Here is a 24,477-nt window from a genome sequence, read left to right as displayed (position 1 = left end):
TAACCAAATAATTGCTTATATTAATGTCATTCGTAATCCTTAGTTTACAAGGCCTTTTGTTCCCGACTCAGCATCAGTTACATTTTGTTTCTGAAAGTTATTACAATGTGCTTTCCTGTCTTTCCTTTTAGATGATGATACTGGTTTCGCAGTTACGTTTGAAACCTATTTTAGGCCAACTCACAATAAATTGTCAGAAGATTGCTGTAAGTGATTGAGTTACTCCAAACATGTTTATGTGTCTGAGGATTGTTTTAAAACCCAATAAAACTGGAACCTATTTCTTGACAGAAGAATAATACTCTGACATTCTAGAAATAAATTTGGAATGATGAAGTGAACTATAAAGGTTTTGCACATGCCTGGAAGTAAAATAAAAATGTTGTAATTTTCATAATTTTGGATAGTTATTAACATAGAGATTGGTGGGATTAGGAAACCATTTCTAGCTTTGGATTTCATGGTGACAAATTTCTGCTGACTGATTCTAGTCAGAATTGTTGGACAGACTTAATCCAATGGCCTTCTGATGGAATCTGTCCAAGATACAAACAATTTTCATGTTGTGTTTCACTTGCACCAAAATACTTTTGAGCAGCTCACAGGTCAGAGATGGATGAAAATACATGTTTTTAGTGAAGGGTCTGCATAATAAAGCTAGTTGAAGAACAGAGAAAGAATATTGACCATAAGACCATAAGACATTGGAGCAGAATTAGGCCATTTGGCCCATTGAGTCTGCTCAGCCATTCAATCTTGGTTGATCCTTTTTTTCCTCTCCTCCTCAATCCCAGTTCCCGGCTTTCTCCCCGTAACCTTTGATGCTATGTCCAATCAAAAACCTGTCTATCTCTGCCGTAAATACATCCAACGACCTGGCCTCCACGGCTGCATGTGGCAACAAATTCCACAAATTCACCACCTTTGGCTAAAGAAATTTCTCCACATCTCTGTTTTGAAAGGGCAGCCTTCTATCCTGAGGCTGTGCCCTAGACTCTCCCACCACAGGAAACACCCTTTCCACATCTATTCTGTCTAAGCCTTTCAACATTCGAAAGTTTTCAGTGAGATACCCCTCCATCCTTCTGAATTCCAGTGAGTACAGACCCAGAGCCACCAAATGTTCCTCGAATGATAACCCTTTCATTCCTGGAATCATCCTTGTAAACCTCCTCTGGACCCTCTCCAATGCCAGCATACCTTTTATAAGACGATGGGCCCAAAACTGTTCACAATACTCATGGTGCGGCCTCGTCAGTGCCTTATAAAGCCTCAGCATCACATCCCTGCTCTTGTATTCTAGACCGCTTGAAATGAATGCTAACATAGCATTTGCCTTCCTCACCACCGACTCAATCTGCAAGTTAACCTTCAGGGCATTCTGCACAAGGACTCCCAAGTTCCTTTGCATCTCAGATTCCTGGATTTTCTCCCTGTTTAGAAAATAGTCCGCACATTTATTCCTACTACCAAAGTGAATGACCATGCATTTTCCAACATTGTATTTCATTTGCCACTTTCTTGCCCGTTCTCCTAATCTGTCTAAGTCCTTCTGCAGCCTACCTGTTTCCTCAACACTACCTGCCCCTCCACCAATCTTCATATCATCTGCAAACTTGACAACAAAGCCATCTATTCTATCATCTAAATCATTTATGTACAGCATAAAAAGAAGTGGTCCCAACACCGACCCCTGCAGAACACCGCTAAGCACTGGCAGCTAACCAGAAAAAGATAATTTTATTTCCGTTTGCTGCCTTCTACCAATCAGCCAATGCTCCAACCATGTTAGTAACTTTCCTGTAATACCACAGGCTCTTAACTTGGTAAGCAGTCTCATGTGTGGCACCTTGTCAAAGGCATTTTGAAAGTCCAAACATACAACATTCGCTGCATCCCCTTTATCTATCCTACTTGTAATATCCTCAAAGAATTCCAACAGGTTTGTCAGGCAGGATTTTCCCTGAAGGAAACCATGCTGACTTAGTACTATCTTGTCCTGTGTCACCAAATACTCCATCACCTCATTCTTAAAAATTGACTCTAACATCTTCCCAACCACTGAGGTCAGGTTAACTGGTGTATAATTTCCTTTCTGCTGCCTTCCTCCTTTCTTAAAGTGTGGAGTGTTGACTCTATTGAGGATGTACAAGCTTCACAGAGGCTGATATTTTGATGGGCTTGAATGCTATTTTTGATCAATGAATTCATTTTTGGCCATTGTTGTATTTGAGCATTCTGCGGAAACCTGGCAGATAGAATGCCTAGAATCAAGACCAGTGAAGCATCACTGAGTGGAACATATGTAAATCATTCTCTACTAACTGGTATGCTAAAAATACTAGAACTGGGATAAAACTTCAGTTTTACAAATTTCATTTACAATGATCATTTTGCTATATCAAAATATCTCAAGGAGCATCACAAAAATGCATTCAAATAAAAGTTAGCACTGCAGTAAAAGGAGATATTCAAAACTGAGTCAAAGGAGAGTTTGTAAGGGATCTTAAAGGAGATGAAGAAGATGGAGAGATCTAGAGATGCACATCTACAGATTAGGGCAGGCTAAAGGCAGAGTGCCCAATTATGGAGCAAAATAATTTGTAGATGAAACATTAAGCTGGAGTTGGATGGGTAAAGGGGTCATGGAAGGTTTCAGACTGGATGAGATTTGGGAAAGTTGAGACGATGAAGAAATTTGAACACAAAGATGAAATTTTACATAGAATTTAAAAACATGTAAACATTTCAGTTAGGAGCAGGAATAGATCATTTGTTTTCTCAAGCCAATTCATTAATTTAATAAAATCCCAACATACTTACTTAAAACTTCAGCTATGTTACACCCATCTATCAGGGATAATCTTTCACTCCTCGCTTATCAAATATCCATCTACCACTGTTAGGAAAATATTTAAAATCTCTGCGTTTACTATTCTTTCGAGGAGAAGGCTTCAAAAGAAACTTGACCATTTGAAAGAAAACATTACATCTCATCTCTCTATTAAGTAGGTGATTCTAATCTTTAAACTATGATCCCTAGGACGAGATGCTTCCCCAAGAGAAAATATCTGCTCTTTCCACCTGTTAAGAACCCTCAAAATTGTAAATGTTTCAATTAAGTTTCCTCTCATCCTCCTAAACTCCAATGGCTTTAAACATAAGCTGTCCTCACAAGACAGTCTGCTCATTTAATATACTGGTCTAGTGTATCTTCTCTGAACCACTTCCAATACATTAACATCCTTCCTTAAATAAAGGCCAAGACTATAAACAGTAGTCCAGGTGGTTTCATCAGTGCTTTATGTAACTGAAGCAAAACCTCCCTATTTTTTGTAGTTGATTTGCCTAGCAATAAATTACAATATTATGATAGTTTTCCTCATTACTCAAAACATGAACTGAAGTGCCCAGATCAGAGAGCTCTACAATCTTTCACTATCTGGATAAAATGCAATTTTGCTGCTCCCGCCAAAATGGATAATTTATCATTTCTCCACTTTATTCTTCTATTGCAGACCTTTGTTTACTCACTTAATCTGTCTCTAATCCTTTGAAGCCTCCTTGTATCTTCTGCACAGTTCCGTCTTCCTATCTATATTTGTGTCATCAGCAAATGTAGCAACTAGGCTTCAGTGCCTTTGTCCAATAAATCGTAGAAAGATTAGGCCCAATTCTTAAGGCACACACACACACGATGCCAGAAGAACTCAGCAGGTCAGGAAGCATCTATAGAAAGGAATAAAAGGCTTCTTGTATCTTCTTTCATCTTGCCAAACAGATAACTATTTATGCCTACTCTGTTTCCAGTTAGTCAGCCAATCTGATATCAGTATGTTGTATCCTAATCAATGAGCTTTGTTTTTAGCAGTAAATCTGATGTGTCAATTTATCATAAGCCTTCTGAAAACCTATATCCACTACACTCCCTTTTATCTATAGCCCATTACTTCTCCAAAGGACTCCAATAAATTGATCAAATTTGACTTCCCTTTCACAAAACTTTGTTGAATTTCTCTGATCACTTCAAGTTTTTTTTTCTCTAAGCACAATGTGATACCATCTTTCATAATATGTTACAACATTTTCCCTACATCTGATGTTAGGTTAATTCACCTGTCATTTTCTGCTTTCTTCCTCCTCCCTTTTTGAAAAAAATTAATTAAATAGTTAATTTCAAAACCTTTGCCTATTCTTTCTGGAATTAGTGGGAGCTCCATAAACAGCATGTAAAAGTCTTTTTGAAATGCCACAGTTTCATTGTGAATGACCATCTCCCAAGTTAGCTTTAGTTCAAATTGAACAATCCAGAATATAAATATTCTAATCTACTTGAACTTTTTTTTCCATTTCTCATATCAATTTGCAGAGAATCAAGCTTGATTAGCAATATAACAATTAATGTGTTTTGAATATGATTCTTAATTTACAGCACTTCAACATTTCCCACAAATATGTGATTGCAAAGAAACACAAGTGAAATGTGAGAACAAGAAACTACACAAAGTGCCTCAGGTTTCAGGAAATGTGACTTTTCTGTAAGTAATTCTATTTATGTTTTGTTTTGTAAGTTTATTTATTGGCCATGACAGGAAATAAAAGCATTTATTTGCATTAAAACTCTTTTAAGTGTGGGATTTTCATCCTTAAAGTGTAACAATTCTATATGAAAAAATAATACAAGGTAACAATTTAGAAAGAATGTGTTTTTGCAACATTGCTAAGAGTGTTTTCAGTTTATTATAATACAGTATAATGATGTGGAAAGAATTGGTTAGAACATTGTTCTTCGAAATACTGTCTTCTGGCGAGTGAAACAGATAGCAAAGGAAACCAATGGTCTGACAGTTTAATACCATTTTCCTATAACATTGGAGTATAGGGATGATCAGGTACATAAAATTGAATGTGAGATATTCTGATTGAAACACACCTGAGGATCAAAAGGGACTCTTTGAGGTAAAATGTAATTGAGTCAGCTAGAATTTGTCGCCTACAGTTTTTCACAGTGTGTCCCAATTGACCAGGTATGCAGGAGCCGTGTCTAGCTCTTGAAACTCAAACACAGTGTATCTGAGCTTGAAGACTTGCTGGATTGCCACAGACAAATATAGGCTGAAAACATAATGTGATGCAATTTGTAGAAACCTTGCAAATGGATGTCAATTTGGAAGGAAGTGAAGGTAGGAAAGGCAGAAATAGAGAACAATAGTAGAAATTTAGCTGTCTTGGGGATTCAATAGAATGGCAGTAACCTAGCTACCACCATAAGTTTCATATGATGTATTTTCACCCCGGCGTCAATCTAAAGGACAGCAATTAATGTGGCACATTTAGGGTGGGGGTAGTGCGCAGGGAGAACACCCAGAAGTTGTGATCCCAATGAGAACCAATACCACAGGAAGAAATGTATAAAGCTGAGTTTCAGGAGTTACAGAAGAGCAAAAGAAAAAGGTCTCGAGAGTAGTAACCCTTGGATTATGCCCAGTGCCGTACATTGGTAAGTGTAGGATAAAATACGTTAATGTGTGTTTGAAAACTTCTGATTCTGGAGACAACGGGACAAGATCTGTGCAGAAAATCTTTTATACAATACCTTTCATGTCCATCATAAGCATTTCATGTTTAAACTAATTTGGCAGAGGGATGGGAACTAGAGGGGTGGGATTGAGGATGGGTTAGTTCGTTTACAAACAGAGGCAATGTGTAGAGAGTCTGCTAGCAAGGAGAGATTGATGATAGGGCAAAATTGCAGTCAACGGCATGAGTTGCAATGTAAAAGGAGACCAATCAAAAAGAGTGATGAATACAGGACTGAAGATGTTATATTTGAATGCACACAGTATATAGAATAAGGTATATGAATTTGTAGCACAGTTACAGATTGGTATGTATGACATTGTCAGCATCACTGAATTGTGGCTGAAAGATTATAGCTGGGAGCTTAAGGTACAAGGATACACATTGTATTGAAAGGGCAGGCAGGTAGGCCAAGGGAATGGGGTGGCTCTGTTGGTTAAAAAAAATTAAATCAAATCATTAGAAAGAGGTGAGATGAGATTGGAAGGTGTTGAAACATTGTGGATAAAGTTAAGGAACTTCGGGGATAAAAGGATGCTGATGGGAGTTACATACAGCCCTTTAAATAATCGTAAAAATATGGTCTACAAATTACAGCACGAGATAGAAAATGCATGTTAAAAGGGCAATGTTGTGATGGTCATGGGGGATTTCAATATGCAGGTAGATTGGGAAAATCAGTATGGTGCTGGATCCCAGGAGGGGAAATTTGAATAATTCCCATGAGATGGCTTTTTAGAGCAGCTCGTGGTTGAGCCCACGAAGGAATTAGCTATTCTGGATTGGGTGTTGTGCACTGAACCAGAATTGATTAGAGAGCTTAAGGTAAAGGAAACTTTGGGGCCAGTAATCATTATATGATAGCTTTCACACTGCAATTTGAGAAGAGGGAGCTAAAGTCAGATGTATCAGTATTACAGTGGAGAAAAAGGAATTACATAGGCATGAGAGAGGATTTGGCCAAAATTGATTGGAAGGGAACACTAGCAGGGATTATGGCAGAGCAGCAATGGCTGGAATTCCTGGGAGCAATTTAGAAGGTGCAGGATAGATATATCCCAAACAACAGGATGCATTCTAAAGGCAGGATTATGTAACTGTGGCTGACAAGAGAAGTCAAAACCAACATAAATACCAAAGAGAGAGCGTATAATAGAGCAAAAATAAGTGGGAAGTTAGAGGATTGGGTAGCTTTTTAAAGCCAATAGAAGTCAACTAAAAAATCATAAAGAAGGAAAGGATGGAATACAAAGGTAAATTATCCAATAATATTAAAGAGATTACAAAAAGTTTCTCACATTTATAAAATGTAAAAGAGAGGCAAGAGTAAATATTGAATTCTAGCACGGTTCTGGAGGACTGGAAAATTACAAATGTGCAGAAGAAAGGAAGTTATAGATCAATTAGTCTGACCTCAGTTGTCGGAAGATGTTGGAGTCGATTGTTAAGGATGTGGTTTCAGGGTACTTTGAAACACATGATAAAATAGGCCATAATCAGCATGGTTTCCTTGAGGGAAAATCTTGATTGATAAACGTGTTGGAATTTTTTTGAAGAAATAACAAGCATGAGGCTAATTAATAAATTAAGAGCCCATGGTATTATAGGAAAGAATGTAGCTTGGCTAGAGCATTGACTGATTGGCATGAAGCAAAAAGTTGGAATATTGGAGCCTTTTCTGGTTGGCTACCGGTGACTAGTGTGATCCACAGGGCCTGCTTTGGGACCACTTCTTTTTATGTTATATGTCAATGATTTGGATGATGGAATTGATGGCTTTGTGGGCAAGTTTGCAGATGATATGAAGATAGGTGGAGGGGCAGGTAGTTTTGAGGAAGCAGAGAGTCCACAGAAGGACTTAGACAGATTAGGAGAATGTGTGAAGAAGTATCAGATGGAATACATTGTCAGGAAGTGTATGGTCATGCACTTTGGTAGAAGAAATGAAAGTGTAGACTATTTTCTAAATGGAAATATCTGAGGTACAAAAGGACTTGGGAGTCCTCATGCAGGATTCCTCAAAGGTTAGTTGGCAGGTTGAGTCAGCGGTGAGAAAGGCAAATGCGATGTTAGCATTCATTTCAAGAGGACTAAAATATAAAAGCAAGAATGTAATGTTGAGGCTTTATAAGGCATTGGTGAGTATCGTGAACAATTTTGAGCCCCTTATCTAGGAAAGGACAGTACTGACAGTGGAGAGGGTTCAAAAGAGGTTCACGAAAATGATTCTAGGATTGAAAGGCTTATCATATGAGGAATGTTTGATGGCTTTGGGTTTGTACTGTCTGGAATTCAGAAGAAAGAGGGGGGAAATCTCATTGAAACCTGTTGAATGTTGAAAGGCCTAGATGCAGTGGAAGTGGAGTGGATGTTTCCTATAGTGGGGGGAGTGTAAGACCAGAGGATAGAGCCTCAGAATTGAAGGGTGTCAGTTTAGAACAGAGATGTGGAAGAATTTGTTTAGCCAGAGAGTGATGAATCTGGTCGAATTCGTTGCCACAGATGAGTGTGGAGTACTTAAGGCAGAGGTTGATTGATTATTGATTGGTCAAGACATGAAGGGATATGGGGAAGAAGCAGGAATTTTGGGCTGAGAGGGAAATGGATCAGCCATGATGAAATGGCGGAGCTGACTCGATGAAGCAAATGGTCTAATTCTACTCCCTTATCTTACGGTCCATAGAAAGCCCCAAAGGGCAGATATTTTGTTTTAAACTGTGGACAATGTTTGAATAAAAGCCTACTTATATGAAATAACTTTTCACAAAAAAATGATAACGTCCATGTAATTTTCTTCAACGGTTTTGATTGAAGAGTTTATATTGAATAAGATACTGGAGATAATCTCCTATCTCTGCTTCAAAATACTATCATGTCACTTCCTACATCCACTTGAAAAAGGAAGAGTTTTGTTTTAAAGATTCACCCGAAAGATGACAGTAACTGGATTACAATTAGGTGTCAGTCTACATTTTGCTTTTGAGGTCAAGATGGACTGATCACAACTCAAACAAGTTAGGAATACTATGATCATAGGATACAAATTAATTTGGTGTAGGTTAATACTAATTTGGCTGGTGTAAGCATCAGGATGATGCTCTAAGGACTGGAAGAGGAACAGTTGAGGCATAGGAAGAATCAGCCACAGAGCCATATACAGTTAGGAGTGGGTAATTGTAGATATGGTTAGGTTATAGGCAGATGTGACCAGATATCACGTGGTAGAGGTAACATACTTGGCTCAGAGATCTATGCACGGTTTCTATGGAAAATGAGTGGCATTTGTCCTTTATGCTATTGGACTGCTGCCACCATGCCATAATTGCATTAATCACAGAAAGCCCTCACAGGCACACTAATGTTCAATATTTTCTTCCAAATCTATATTTTTTTTCCCCACTGGAAAAGTCAACAACATTCCATGAATCTTGCTGCAGCCATTATGGTAACATGCCTTGGCACATGCAACCATTGACGGAGAAAGATTGATAAGTGGTTATTAATGATCTTTTATATGAAATATGACATGATCAAATGTTTCAAATTGAAATATTTATGTTGTGGTGCCTTTAACATCTACACTCTGGCCAAGAAATTGTTCTGATGGCCAGCGACAGAGGTAAACTAAGGCAAGGGGCAGATAATGAATGGAGGACTAAGGCAGTATTTACTAAAAACAAGCAACACTTGAACTTTATCTTTTTGCCAACTCATCCAATGTATAGGAAACAGGGGGTATATCAGATGCTTGAGGAGTATAAGAAGTGCAAGAAAATACTTAAGAAAGATATCAGGAGGGCTGAAAGAAGACATGAGGTTGCCTTGGCAGTCAAAGTGAAGGATAATCCAAAGAGCTTTTACAAGTATATTAAGAGCAAAAGGATTGTAAGGGATAAAATTGGTCCTCTTGAAGATCAGAGTGGTCGGCTTTGTGCAGAACCAAAGGAAATGGGGGAGATCTTAAATAGGTTTTTTGCGTCTGTATTTACTAAGGAAGCTGGCATGAAATCTATGGAATTGAGGGAATCAAGTAGTGAGACCATGGAAACTGTACAGATTAAAAAGGAGGAGGTGCTTGCTGTCTTGAGGAAAATTAAAGTGGATAAATCGCCGGGACCTGACAGAGTGTTCCCTCGGACCTTGAAGGAGACTGGTGTTGAAATTGCGGGGGCCCTGGCAGAAATATTTAAAATGTCGCTGTCTACGGGTGAAGTGCTGGAGGATTGGAGAGTGGCTCATGTTGTTCCGTTGTTTAAAAAAGGATCAAAAAGTAATCCGGGAAATTATAGGCCGGTGAGTTTAACGTCAGTAGTAGGTAAGTTATTGGAGGGAGTACTAAGAGACAGAATCTACAAGCATTTGGATAGACAGGGGCTTATTAGGGAGAGTCAACATGGCTTTGTGCGTGGTAGGTCATGTTTGACCAATCTGTTGGAGTTTTTCGAGGAAGTTACCAGGAAAGTGGATGAAGGGAAGGCAGTGGATATTGTCTACGTGGACTTCAGTAAGGCCTTTGACAAGGTCCCGCATGGGAGGTTAGTTAGGAAAATTCAGTCGCTAGGTATACATGGAGAGGTGGTAAATTGGATTAGACATTGGCTCGATGGAAGAAACCAGAGAGTGGTGGTAGAGAATTGCTTCTCTGAGTGGAGGCCTGTGACTAGTGGTGTGCCACAAGGATCGGTGCTGGGTCCATTGTTATTTGTCATCTGTATCAATGATCTGGATGATAATGTGGTAAATTGGATCAGTAAGTTTGCTGATGATACAAAGATTGGAAGTGTAGTAGACAGTAAGGAAGGTTTTCAGAGCCTGCAGAGGGACTTGGACCAGCTGGAAAAATGGGCTGAAAAATGGCAGATGGAGTTTAATACTGACAAGTGTGAGGTATTGCACATTGGAAGGACAAACCAACGTAGAACATACAAGGTTAATGGTAAGGCACTGAGGAGTGCAGTGGAACAGAGGGATCTGGGAATACAGATACAAAATTCCCTAAAAGTGTCATCACAGGTAGATAGGGTCGTAAAGAGAGCTTTTGGTACATTGGCCTTTATTAATCGAAGTATTGAGTATAGGAGCTGGAATGTTATGATGAGGTTGTATAAGGCATTGGTGAGGTTGAATCTGGAGTATTGTGTTCAGTTTTGGTCACCAAATTACAGGAAGGATATAAATAAGGTTGAAAGAGTGCAGAGAAGGTTTACAAGGATGTTGCCGGGACTTGAGAAACTCAGTTACAGAGAAAGGTTGAATAGGTTAGGACTTTATTCCCTGGAGCGTAGAAGAATGAGGGGAGATTTGATAGAGGTATATAAAATTATGATGGGTATAGATAGAGTGAATGCAAGCTGGCTTTTTCCACTGAGGCAAGGGGAGAAAAAAACCAGAGGACCTGGGTTAAGGGTGAGGGGGGAAAAGTTTAAATGGAACATTAGGGGGAGCTTCTTCACACAGAGAGTGGTGGGAGTATGGAATGAGCTGCCAGACGAGGTGGTAAATGTGGGTTCTTTTTTAACATTTAAGAATAAATTGGACAGATACATGGATGGGAGGTGTATGGAGGGATATGGTCCGTGTGCAGGTCAGTGGGACTAGGCAGAAAATGGTTCGGCACAGCCAAGAAGGGCCAAAAGGCCTGTTTCTGTGCTGTAGTTTCTATGGTTATGGTTTCATCCAGTATTTCTCCCTGCAGCCAGGGACTTTACCATTTTCATTCCAGTATAGTGCAATGTGGGTTGGTCTGAATTGGACCCTAAAGCTCAAAATCACTTTCAATCATTCATTTACTTAGACATGCAGGTCTTAAAGTACTGAAAATGCAACTTTTACTTATGGCTGAAATCAGCACAATATAAAAAATGTTGCACAATATGACAACGTGGCAAAGTGCCTTCAGATGATTATTACCCACCAAGTGGAACATACAGCAATATCGACCTAGATTTCAATGTGTAGATTCTGCTCCTGCCTGCCTGGATTATACATCAGGGTTTTCAGCAAAGCTATGAACCTTTGTCATGCAGCAGTCACCTTCTGTTTCATACATTGATGCAAATACAGCCGAAATAATGGAGTTTTGCAGAATGAAAGTAGATCACAGCAGGTGAAAGTTTGCAATCTGGACCTCATTTGGCAAACCAGACACATTTGTGCCTTGCCAATGAAGTTCAGGTAGGGCAATTTCTCCCAGAGGAAAAAGCTGACTCCCTTCTTTCCCTTCTCCCTCACTCTTTTTCAGCATTCTACCCTAGTTGGCATGCACTCTGCTCATTCTCCTAGTCATATAATATTGCAAAGTGAATACATGCCACTGAGCATATATTTGGAAGCAAGTAGTTTACAAAATTTTTTTTTTAAAAAGCAGCAGAAGGTGAAGCAACTGCCATATCACTCCCTTCAGCATGCAGACAGATTAATGTCTGTCTTCTCAAATCTGTTAAAAGGATTATTCAGTTATCCAACAAGCATTGCTTTTACATCCAGCTTAACAGATATAAGAGGCTAGAAAAATGGATGATACAAAGAAGTACAATTAAATTGAAATTGAATAAAAGTTCTGTAACAAATTCCTCTAGAGCTACTGAGGAAGGTTCTATTTTGCATTTGCAGCACAAAACAACTGTTAGCGCAATTGTATACATTTCGCAATGAAAGCAACTTCGCAATATTGGAGGTAAATCTTACCAGGTGTTAGGAGCACCAGGGCACCAAGAGAACACGGACCCTCCTTATGGACACATGATTTGACCAACTAATTTATAGATATTAAAACTGCTTTTCTCCATAATAGGTCTCTGAAGAGCAATAAAATCAGAAGTCTGCCTGATGATGCTTTCCTCATGTTCTCTGACCTGAAGGAATTGTGAGTGCATTTTCATCCTTTTATTTTTCTCAAGCATGAACTTCTATATAGTTTCTATAACTTTTTATTTATTTTGCCTTCCATAATACTGATTCATATTTAACTTTAATATTGATGTACTTTTAAAAGGAAAGAAATTGTCAAAAGTGTGCTGTAGAAAGTTTTTGTTTTTGAATTCCAGCATCTGTGACTTCTTTTTATTTTTTACTGTAGCAAGCAATAATTCTAATATTTTCTAAATAAGATTCAAGAATTGAACTATTTTCTTGGGTTTCTGATTTCTCTGCAAATTCCATTATATTGTGCACTGGGTACAGAGCAGAAAATTGAATTGCTCTTGGGTTTTAGTACCACAATGTAATTATTTACAAAGATATTTGTTTTTTTTTATTTATACACCGAATTCCTTTCAACAGGGTGCTAAATTGTCAGATAATCTCAGTTTAAAGCAGTATCAGCAAATGTACTGTGGTAGAATTCTGTGTCACAGAATTCACTTGCAGGCTCTTAAAGTGGTTTGAGATAACAACAGACACAAAATACTGGAGGAACTCAGCAGGCCAGGCATCATCTGTGAAAAAGAGTAAACAGTCAACATTTTGGGCCAAGACCCTTCATCAGAACCCTTCGTCCTGATGTGAGGTCTTGGTCCCGAAATGGTGACTGTTTATTTTTTCCCATAGATGATGCCTGGCCTGCTGAGTTCCTCCAGTATTTTGTGTGCTTTGCTTGGATTTCCAGCATCTGCAGATTTTCTCTTGTTTGAGATGACATCACTTTACTGTAAGATATACCCGTTCTTTGCTCTGCATCCCATGCAGCAGCAAAATGATGTTTTTATATGACCCAAGGAGCTAAGTTAGTTCATTTGTTGATCAGCCATAGAAAAATAAAGTAAGTAAGAACTGCATACACAGTTCTAATGGTAAGTAGGATGACAACACTTTCTGCCAACAAGCAAGATAGATAAGCTATGACATAAGTCAATGTACCATGTATATAAAAGCTGCAGAGCTAAATGAGTCATTACAGAGAATGAAGCAACATCTGTCCAGCCATTTCCTACTCCCTCCCATTCCACTTCCCCACATAATTTCAAAAATTGTTATGTACTTTATCATGAGTTACCGCATTCCTTATTTTGTGTGCTTTTTTTTGGAAATTTTCTTTACATGCCTGAAGCTTTCATATATTACAGAATAGGTTTAGGTCAAGTAAAATCTTATACTGAAAGAAATTGCTTTCAGCTTGTACTGTAACAGAAATGTCCCTGGTTTAAACATGGCTGGGGGAAGTTGTTAGATAAAGAGAAAGAGAAGCAGCAAGAGCAAAGAGTTTACTTTGGAATATAAATTACATACTGCTGGAAAGCAGGTGCATGCATCACAGTGCTTTTATGCCTCATATCCATTTGGTTATGAGGTCTACATTCATATAATACACCAAGAAGGTCTACATTCATATAATTGTGTTTAAAACTGCTGGGAGTTAATGTATCATGGCTCCATGCTTTCCCAATGCTGCACTGGAAATCTAGATTGAAGGGGTGAACAGGAAGAGTGATGCAATCAGCCTACAAGGACTGGGATCTCCTCCCGATTTATACTGTGGATTAAGGAATCAGTTATTATTATCATGGCGTCTTATGATGTGAAATTTGTTGTTTTGCAGCAGCAGTACAGTGCAAAAACATAAAATTTCTACAAATTACAAAATAAATAGTGCAAAAAGAATAATAAGGTAGTGTTCTTAGACCATTCAGAAATCCGATGGAAGAGAAGAGGCTGTTCCCTTATCATTGAGTGTGGCTTGTCAAGCTCCCATACCTCCTCCCTGACAGTAATATTGAGAAAGTGCATGTCCCCAGATGGTGAGGGTCATTTCTGATGGATGCTGCTGCCTTCAGCCACTGCCTCTGGAAGATGTCTACAGTGGTGGGGAGGGTACCAGCCTGTGATGCAACCAGTTAGAATGTTCTCCACCGTGCATGTATAGAAACTTACAAGAGTCTTTGGTGACATACCATATTTCCTCAAACTCCAAACAAAGAACAGCTGCTGTCCCCTCTTCATGATTGCATCCCTGTGATGGGCCCAGGACAAAAGCTTGGAAATGTTGACACTCAGGAATTTAAAGCAGCTCACCTTTTCCACTGCTGACACCTCAATGAGGACTGGTGTGTGTTTTCCCAACTTCCTGAAGTCCACAATCAATTCCTTGGTCTTGCTGTCAATGAGTGTCATGTTGTTATTGTGACACCACTCAATCAACAGTGGAGGTAGAAGCAGGTGATTCCTCTGGATTCAAGCACCAACCACCTGGATGTAGTATGACAAGTTCTTAATGACTTTGTGTATATGATTAAAATTGGTTAATGCATCTGTATAAAGCACATCTTAGTGTATGACCACTGGCAATGTTAGCTGTTTGGCAGGTAGTCATAGTCATAGTCATAGTCATACTTTATTGATGCCGAGGGAAACTGGTTTTCATTACAGTTGCACCATAAATAATTAAATAACAATAAAACCATAAATAATTAAATAGTAATATGTAAATTATGCCAGGAAATAAGTCCAGGACCAGCTTATTGGCTTAGGGTGCCTGACCCTCCAAGGGAGGAGTTGTAAAGTTTGATGGCCACGGGCAGGAATGACTTCCTATGACGCTCAGTGTTGCATCTCGGTAGAATGAGTCTCTGGCTGAATGTACTCCTGTGCCCACCCAGTACATTATGTAGTGGATGAGAGACATTGTCCAAGATGGCATGCAACTTGGACAGCATCCTCTTTTCAGACACCACCGTCAGAGAGTCCAGTTCCATCCCCACAACATCACTGGCCTTACGAATGAGTTTGTTGATTCTTTTGGTGTCTGCTACCTGTAACAGACCTGGCTTCCATTCCATATTCCCCATTGGGGAAGACATAACTAGAGAGATTATGGACAAGTTGTGGCAAGCAGTGGTAATGAAGGCATGGAAGATGATCACATTCTTAAACATAATCCTTCCTTCCACATCCCACTTCCCCTGTACTTGCCTTAAAAGTTTTAAAGAGAACTAAATGTCAGAGAGTTTTCAAATTGTTAAAATGCCTCACAACTTTGACAGAAGCTAAATAATCAGCGCCAGGTTTACCTTCTCTCAAAATCTGTCAAGGCAGTTGCAGCATCTGCACCGGAGTGATCAGTGTACCATTGTCACCAGATTTGAGGGCACATATCACCGAGATTAGTCCTCCCAACCAGATGTAGGCAGATAGGACTATAGCTCGCAACTCAAAGTGTGAGCTGGGTCCAACATGACCCAACCTGAAGTAGGCAGGGGAGCATCACAGTGTGAGGAGGACATTTAAAATGGCACATTACTGGATATCTGAGACACGTTTTAAAAGTAATCACTTAAATGAAAGAAAGAGCTGGCATTAAATGTTTCAAGTGCCACTGATAGACTAAGCATTGTTGGGCAGAATTGGAATGTTACAGAGAGAATAGAGTCATTTCAAAGCAAAAGTGAAAGGGAACGATACGTGTGATATTGGTGGAAATGGAGAAACATGATCCACCGAGTATGGAGGCCAATGGACTGAACCTAGACAACACCATTCAGTATTTGTAGATGACATGAAACTCCAAAGTGTGGTTACAAATGAGGAGGCTGGTAACACATCCAAATCAGTGGTGAAACAGGCAAATTGAATTTATTGCTGAGAGGTGTAAAATAGTTAGCTTCACTGCTTATGAAGCATGAGTATTAACTAATTGGATAACCTTAAATGGATGCATGAGTTAAGAAAGAAGAGCTTCATATTCATGAACCTTTAAAATGTCTAATTAAATTGATAAACCCTTTTTTTTATAAACTCATGAGGAGTATAAAACTAAAAATACTTTATCAGATTCTGTGTGCAAGACTTGCTTGGAAGGATGTCAATGCTTTGGAAAGGGTACAGAGTAGTTATTGAATAGCATCAGTTATGAGGGACTTCAGTTGTGTGGAGCATTTAAAGAAGCTGTGATTGTTCTTGTTACAACGGGGAAAGGTTAGATTTAGCAAAGATCATATGTCATAGAGTAATAGAACTGAGAAACTGGCCCTTCAGCCCAACTGGTCCAGGCTAACCATCAAGCTCCCATTTATACTGATTCCATTTCACTCCCCCACATTCCTATCAAATCCTACCACCCCCTCTCCATTTTACCACTCATCTGCAGTACACACCATGGGATTTTGATAAGAGTATCCTTCCATATTCTTATCAAACCCATAAATATAGCTATCCTCAGTATTTTATGAGATTTTGACGAGGGTGTATAAGAATCTGCTTCTACTCGTAGGAGGATTGGTGACTGTTGTTTATGGACTTGAGTCAATTTAAGAAGACAATTAGAATATTGTTAATTCATTGTCTTACAGATATCTGCAGCATAACCAAATGCAATCTATCTCAAAAACTGCATTTTGTGGACTTTACAATCTCAAACGATTGTAAGTAAACAGTTTGTATTCTATGACTTATTTTAATGCTTTAGAATAAGCTTATTTGAATTCCCATATATAAATTGAAACTGATACTTATGCCTTCTTGCAATGAATCATATTTTCCTTTTTCCTCTCCCCAACTTCTAGCACATGATGTTGCTCTAGATACATTCTGGCTATTTTCCCAATGCCGTTGTGCTCCAGATGAAAAGATTACAAAGATGCTCATGTCAAGGATTAAAAGGAAAACGCAGAATCCTGGAAAATAGCCAAACTCCATTACTATTTGGCAAGACATGTCCTGTAGATTTTATAAACTCTAGAAAATTCCAGAAATGACAATTATTGGTTTCCTGCACTGTTGAAGTAATTGCAGAACTACTTTGCAGCATGTGTGATTCACATATGATCCAGAGATCTAACCCAAACAATTCTTGAACTTTGCCTTTACAGCAGTGTTTCATGCTCAGAGTTTCGTGGTGTGCAGCTTCTATTTCTGATCTCTCTTCAAGGTGCAAACAGTATCAACATCTGAGCAGGTGCTTATAAGATGATGCTGTGTCTTAATTATCACTCTCCCCTTGATTTCATCAATGCCACCGCCCAGAATTTTGGGTCAATGAAAAGAAGAATGCATATGAGTAATATTCTAATGAGGTAACATAATAAAGTAGAAGGTACATCATTAGCTTGTAAATCAAAAGGATGTAATGAGAGGAACGAATAAAAGTACCATCATTTTCAACAGTTTCAGTCCAACATGGGCTAGGTAATGGCCCACCTATAATAGCCAGTATTGTGTGGGTGTGTGACATGTTTGTACCCCACTGTATGGTTGGCCATAGATTCCTATGGTGTGCCTCTTTTGGCTTCCAGGGGATTGAAATGAGTGCTAGCAAGCAGCATTCAGTATATTGGGAAATTATTGCTAACTTGGTTGATCAGTTGGCAATGTGTGAAATCTGTGGAACGGTGGGTACAAAGCTTGCAACTGTAAGGTTTAGGATATGAATGTTAGGTGTGAGACCCGATTAATAGAGGTTGTTGCATGTGATTTATGGGAATTGTGAACTGTCTAAGGTGAGGGTAGAAGATATTCCCTTTGAAGATGTTTTCATTAACCTTCCCCTCTCAGGTGACGTTATTAAACATCCCATAGAACGAATTTGTGTCCTCTGAACTTGACATAGAATTCAAAATCTACATGCCTGCTATTTATTGTCTTTGACCCTAGATCTTACAGCCTTCATATCTCCGTGAAGATTAGAATATTTTAATTCTCTGTCTTATCTATTTCCATTGCAGTCAGAAGAATTTGCATTCACGGGCCTATCAACGCCCAGCCACTATTCTGCCTTTCTCAACTTGCATGTTATTAAGTGATGAAAGTTAGTATTTGAACAACTTTGACCACAATGTTGTGCCAATCTTTTAACCTACTCCAAAATCAATCTAACCCTTCCCTCCCACAAAGTCCTCCATTTTTCCTTCATCCATCTGCCAATCTTAAGTATCACGGATATACCTGTCTTTACCACCACCCAGCATCTACAAGTCAATATTTTTTTTAAAAACTGCCTCTGACATCACCTCTGTATCTTCCTACAATCACTTTAATGCCATTCACACCCTGGGAATGTCTGCCTGTTATCATCTTATATACTGCACCTTATCAAGTCACTTCTCATGCTCCTACACTCCAAAGAGAAAAGTCCTAGCTCACCTAAGCTTCCCTCATGAAATATGTTCTCTAATCCAGGAAGCATCCTGATAAATCTCCTCAGCACCCTCTCAAAAGCTTGCATGACCTTCCCGTAGGAAGGACATAGGTGTCATCAAGTACAAGTGCCTAAGGACTCACACCATCAGCTTCAAGATCAGTTACTACCCCTCAACCATCAGGATCTTGAACAAATGTGGCTAACCATACTCATTCATTTTCTGGTGTTCCCACAACTGATTATCTCACTTTAAGGACTCTTCATCTTGTTACTTCATGTTCTTGTTATTTATTGCTGTTGGTTTATATTTGCACTTGCACAGTTTGTTGTTCATTAATCCCATTCACAGTTACTGTTCTGTAGATTTGATAAGTATTCCCTCAGAAAAAGAACCTCAGGGTTGTATGTGGTGACATATACTTATGTACTCAGGTAATAAATTTTACTTTGAACTTTGAAGTATAATGAGGCAACCATGACTGAACATAAGATTTTGAACAAGATCTGATCATAGTTTTACAGAACTGCAACATGACCTCGTGAGTCTTGAACTCAATCTATTGAACATTGAGTCCAAGAGCCACGATTGACTATTGAAGGCCAACACACTATATGCCTTCTTAACCATTCTACCAACTTACAGTGCAACTTTAAGGGATATATGGATGGGACCTCAAGATCTTTCTGTTCCTCCACACTGCTAGGAATCCTGCCAATCTCCCTATATTCTGGCTTCAAGTTGGACCTTCCAACATACATCATTTCACATTTTTCTTGATTTAATTTCATCTACCACTTCTCAGCCCAGTTCTGCAACCTATCAATGTCCCACTGTAACTTATAATATCTTCTACACTATCCAAAACACAACCAACCTTTCTGTCATCTGCAGACTTATTAACCACCCCCCTTCCACTTCCTCATCCAAATCATTTATAAAAATCATAAAGACCAGGAATACCAGAACAGAACCCTGAGGAACTCCAGTGATCACAGATCGCCAGGCAGAATATGCTCCATCTATAACCAACATTTGCCTTCCATAGGCAAACCAATTCTGAATCCATGAGGCCAAGTTTCCCTGAATCCATGCCTCCTGACTTTCTGAAAGAACCTACCATGGAGGCCTTGTCAAATGCCTCAATAAAATCAGTGTATTCTACATCCACTGTTCTACCTTCATCAATTTGTTTTGTCACTTCCTCAAAGAATTCAATCATACTCGTGAAGTATGCTCTGCTTTTCACAAATCTATGCTGATTATGCCCTCAACAGACAATTTACCTCCTGGTGTGTTGGAGGCTGAAAAGTGACCTTACCGAAGTTAACTTCTCCACAACATCCAAGGTGCCTCTGTAAGCTAGTTTCATTTGCCTGTAGTTGGCTACATGTCCCTGTAGGATTTATCTATCCATGTACTTGTCCAAATGTACCTTCTTACTTTCTTTGTTGTACACTACACCCCCGCTGTTGGTGTCATCTGCAAACTTACTAATTATGTAACAACATTGTCGTATAAGTTGTTAATACAGATGACAAACAGTGGACCCAGCACTGAGCCCTGCAGCACACCTCTGGTCACGAGCCTCCAATCTAAATAACAACCCTCCACTATCACCCTTAGACTCCCTTCCACAAAGCCAATGGTGTATCCAATGAGTTACTCACCTAGACCAGGCTATTATGCAGAACCTTGTCAAAGGTCTTGTTAAAGTCCATGTAGACAACATCAATTGCATCTAAATGTATATTACTATTATTGCTGAGCTGACAATGGACTTCACTAAAGTCCAATCATGTCTTTAGGCTGATTTTTTGACTGTTCTGTAATTATTCATTGACTCAATACTTTCTTTGAGTTTTGAATGTTTATGGTATAAATAGATGTAATAATTTTATCCAGAACAAAAATTACTGGTACATCTCTTTTCTAGGTACATCAGTCAGAATCGTATCACTTCACTGAAGCCAAGACTATTTCAAGACCTTCATAATCTGGAAGTTTTGTATGTATCAAGCATCGATTTCTCTATCACTATAGTCTTGTTACATCCATTTTGATCTCCAAGGCTTGATATTTCTAATCTATTTGAAATAACAGTTGAGATATCTTTTAATTTAATTTGTGTAATAATCAATTGCATGTTAAGATCACCATTTATTTGTAAAGGTAATTCTTTGGCCACAATGATATCTTGACTTCATGATACAGTCACAGAGTGAGTTATGCAGAATGGAAAAAGGTCCTTTGGCCCAACTTGTCCATGCCAACCAAAGTGCCTATTTTAAGCCAGTGTTTTGCCCACATCTTTCTAAACCATTCCTATTCAAGAGCAATTTCCATTTATCTTTAATATATTAACAAGTGCTTTTCTGCTTCCTTAATTCATGATTTGAAGTAATTGGAAATGAGACATAGCATCTTTCAATAAGGTTGGTATCAAAAGTCCAAAAGCCTTTGAAGTAGTCCTCGAGTCTTCAATGATGCAAACTATTCCCTGACAGCTCATAATGCCTTCAGATCTGATGCATGCATGAGTCTGCTGGTGACCTCTTCAGACTGCAGCAACACATCCTACTGTAAGCCAACTTATGATTAATGATGAATAATAGCAATTGGCATTCTCATATGCATTTTGATCTTAGCATCATTATGCTTCATTGTTTCTAATTGCATTATTTATATTTTGTTCATTATTTATGTGGCCATTGAGGACAAAACCAATATTATTTAACCACTGCAACACACACAAAATGCTGCATGAACTCAGCAGGCCAGGCAGCATCTATGGAAAAGATTAAACAGTTGATATTTTGGGTCTTGGAACGAAACACCGACTGTTTACTCTTTTCCACAGATGCAGCCTGGCCTGCTGATTTCCTCCAGCATTTTGTATGTGTTACTTTGAACTTCCAGCATCTACAGATTTTCTCATGTTTGTGATCATCTAACCATCCCTCACTGCTCCTGAGTAAGTGAGTTGGTCACCCCCTTTGCAGCCTGCATAGTGTTTGTTGATTTCTAGTATATGCGGCATTTATCTTTCTAGAAGGCAGAGATCACAGGTTTTATGAAATTATAAACATTTGTATTTAACAGAATCTGGAATGATATCTAGAATTCTGTAGAGCACAACTCACCAAAAGGACTGAACCTCTTTTAATATTATACTGTATATTGGCAGTTTGGATGTGATCTTCTTTCACAATAAATAGACAATAATGGGGCATATACAAACATATTCCTAATGATCACATATAATGGGAGTCATTTTGTACTTGGAGTAAAATTAATTGCACCCATTATTAATAAATGCTGGGAGAAGTGGAAGAGCAATGAGAGTGGTTGGAAAGAGGTGCAGAAGCTGAGACCATATACAGTAACAGATAGTTACTGTCCTTACCCCTGCTTCAACCCAAAATATCAACGATTCTTTTTCTCCCACAGAGAACCCATGAGTTCCTCCAACAGATTGTTTGTTGATAGTAATTCTAATAGAGATAGTAATCCTCAAACTGCAGTGGAGTAGAGGATACCATGTCTGTCAGAGAACCTGTTCAACCAGACTGGTAGAGTTCAAAGATCAAATTTATTATCAAAGTATGAATACAATATACAACCTTGAGATTTATTTTCTTGTAGGCACCCACAAAACAAAGAAACATGATAGAATCCATGAAAAGCCACACACATCAAAGACCGACAAACATCCCGTGTGCAAAAGAGGACAAACCATGTGAATAGTTAAAAAAAAAATCAGAAATACGTCGAACATGAGCTGCAGAGTCTCTGAAAGTGAGTCTATGTGTGCTGCAGAGTCAGTTCAGTGCTGAGGTGAGTGAAGCTGTTCCAGGAGCCCAGTGGCAGCAGGAAACAACTGCCCGCGGGAGCTGCAACCCCTGTCCAATGGTAGTAGCGAGAAGAAAGTAAAATGGGTTAAACACAGGCAGACAGCATTGGACACCAGTTCTTTTTCCAGTCTTGGTCTCGATGCTTTAATCTGTTTCGTGCTTTATTCGGCATGGAGTAACAGGTTCATTCTCTGCCCTAGGCCTCAATGCAATGTTCACCCACAGTGGAGGCTGCCTCAGCCATACCTGGATTCTAGCGAGTCAAGTTCTGTGAATCCATCAGGAGATTGTACAATTACTAATTCATTTAGATCACTTTTTCCCAACATTTTTAGCCCAACACACCCCCAAAGCTATTTCATACTTGCCAACAACCCCTAAAGCATCTTCATACTTGCCAACACCCCTCTTAGGCACATTATACTTTCCGGCACCCCATAGTGTAAAACCATGTCTAACATATGCTAACATGAGAAAAATGATTTTGCTTTAAAGTTTTATTTATTCTTAAACCTAGCTTACACAGTACCTGTGCGCCGTCCAGCAGCTTCAATATCAACATGCTCCTTGAGCTTGATGGTTTTAGCAAGAGTTGAAATATCTGGTTCAAGTTGTGACAGCAAAAGCCTTAAGTCCCCACATGTAACAATGTCCAAGCGGTTTCTACTTTTTGTGAGTATGTGGTTCATTGTACTGAAGCCTCTTCCAACAAGGTAGGAGGATGGAAATACAATGAAGAGCAGTTTGGCTCTTCTTTAAAGTCCAGGAAACGTTGTATGACAGTGTAGCCACGTACCACAAAAGCTGACATTTTTGAAAAGCCAGTCCAGAATTTGCAGATCATTCAAATCCTTGAACCGATTCTGAAATTTCTTCTTCATTGACTGCAGGTGTAAGTAGTACTCTTGCAAATCACCATCTATGAAAGAGAATGCCATACTTTCCATACAAGGAAATGGTGAGAACTTTCTTCACCCAGTGTTTTGCTTGCATATTTCCAATTTTCCAATAAAAGTGGACACTGCACTTTTTACCTGGATTAAATTGAAATTCTCACCCTGCAGTTTCATACTTAAAGCACTCATTTTCTCGTACAGATCGGCAAGGTATGCCACATCTCCATGTAGAAGCTCAGTCTTGTTTCCCAAGCTCTTTGTCAACTTTGAGCAAAAATTCAACCAGTGTCCAAAAGATCAAAGGAATGGTTTAAGCAGCATCCTTTTGACAGCCAATGCATTTCAGTGCAAGCTTTCAAACTCTTCATTGTTACCTTGGCATAACTGGTGAAATATTCTGCTACTTAATAGATGAGCTTTAATTTTATTGATAGCAGATATTACAAGTGTCATGCTTGAAAAAAGTCGCTAGCTGAGGTTTTTGGCTGTGAGGTGTTGATGATGAATTACACAATGGATTACAAACAGACTTGGAATTTCTTTTTTCATCAATGCCACTAGACCAGCATGGTGACCTGTAATATATGATGTTCCATCTGTTGCACAAGAAATCATGTTCATAATCAGAATATTTTTATCCTCAATATATATTTTGAGCTCACCGTAGATTGATTGTCCATTGATATTTGTTTTTTAACTTTTTACAAAAGAGAATCTCTTCATAAACTTTTTTTTCATTTTTGTTGAACCATACCTATGCCATTAGCAATGCCTCATTGCCTTGCACAGTGGACTCATCCAGTTGTATCCCTATTTCTGTTTTCTGTAGCTCTGTGCATAGTTGATACTCAATGCCTTCTCTCATTTCATCAATACAATGAGCTACAGAGTTAATACTCAGAGAAACTGGCATCCATTTTCAGAATAGTGATGAGCACTTCTGATACAGCAGGCATTATTAATCTTTCACCAATTGTATGAGATTTTCTACACCTTGCTATCATTTTGGAAATGTTATCAGAAGCAATGAGACCACTATCGAGGTCATTTTGATCTTTCTTGGTAAATGACTCAAGTGTG

At 38.8% G+C, this 24,477-nt stretch overlaps 1 protein-coding gene across 4 annotated transcripts in view; it reads left to right on the top strand.

The window, feature by feature from the left end:
- Nucleotides 1-24,477, top strand: part of rxfp2b (relaxin family peptide receptor 2b) — a 95,309-nt gene that overhangs the window by 29,759 nt on the left and 41,073 nt on the right. For all 4 annotated transcript variants that reach the window (XM_072264288.1, XM_072264286.1, XM_072264290.1 and 1 more), the window contains exons 3-7: nucleotides 132-206; nucleotides 4,433-4,538; nucleotides 12,374-12,445; nucleotides 16,863-16,934; nucleotides 20,584-20,655. In XM_072264288.1, coding sequence (XP_072120389.1) covers nucleotides 132-206; nucleotides 4,433-4,538; nucleotides 12,374-12,445; nucleotides 16,863-16,934; nucleotides 20,584-20,655 — 397 coding nt within the window. The remainder of the gene's footprint in view (nucleotides 1-131; nucleotides 207-4,432; nucleotides 4,539-12,373; nucleotides 12,446-16,862; nucleotides 16,935-20,583; nucleotides 20,656-24,477) is intronic.

This window comes from Mobula birostris, chromosome 7 (genome assembly GCF_030028105.1).
Source record: "Mobula birostris isolate sMobBir1 chromosome 7, sMobBir1.hap1, whole genome shotgun sequence".
In the NCBI taxonomy this organism is placed as follows: domain Eukaryota; kingdom Metazoa; phylum Chordata; class Chondrichthyes; order Myliobatiformes; family Myliobatidae; genus Mobula; species Mobula birostris.
Note: the sequence above shows the minus strand (reverse complement) of the source record. Positions and strands in the feature narration are given on the sequence as shown.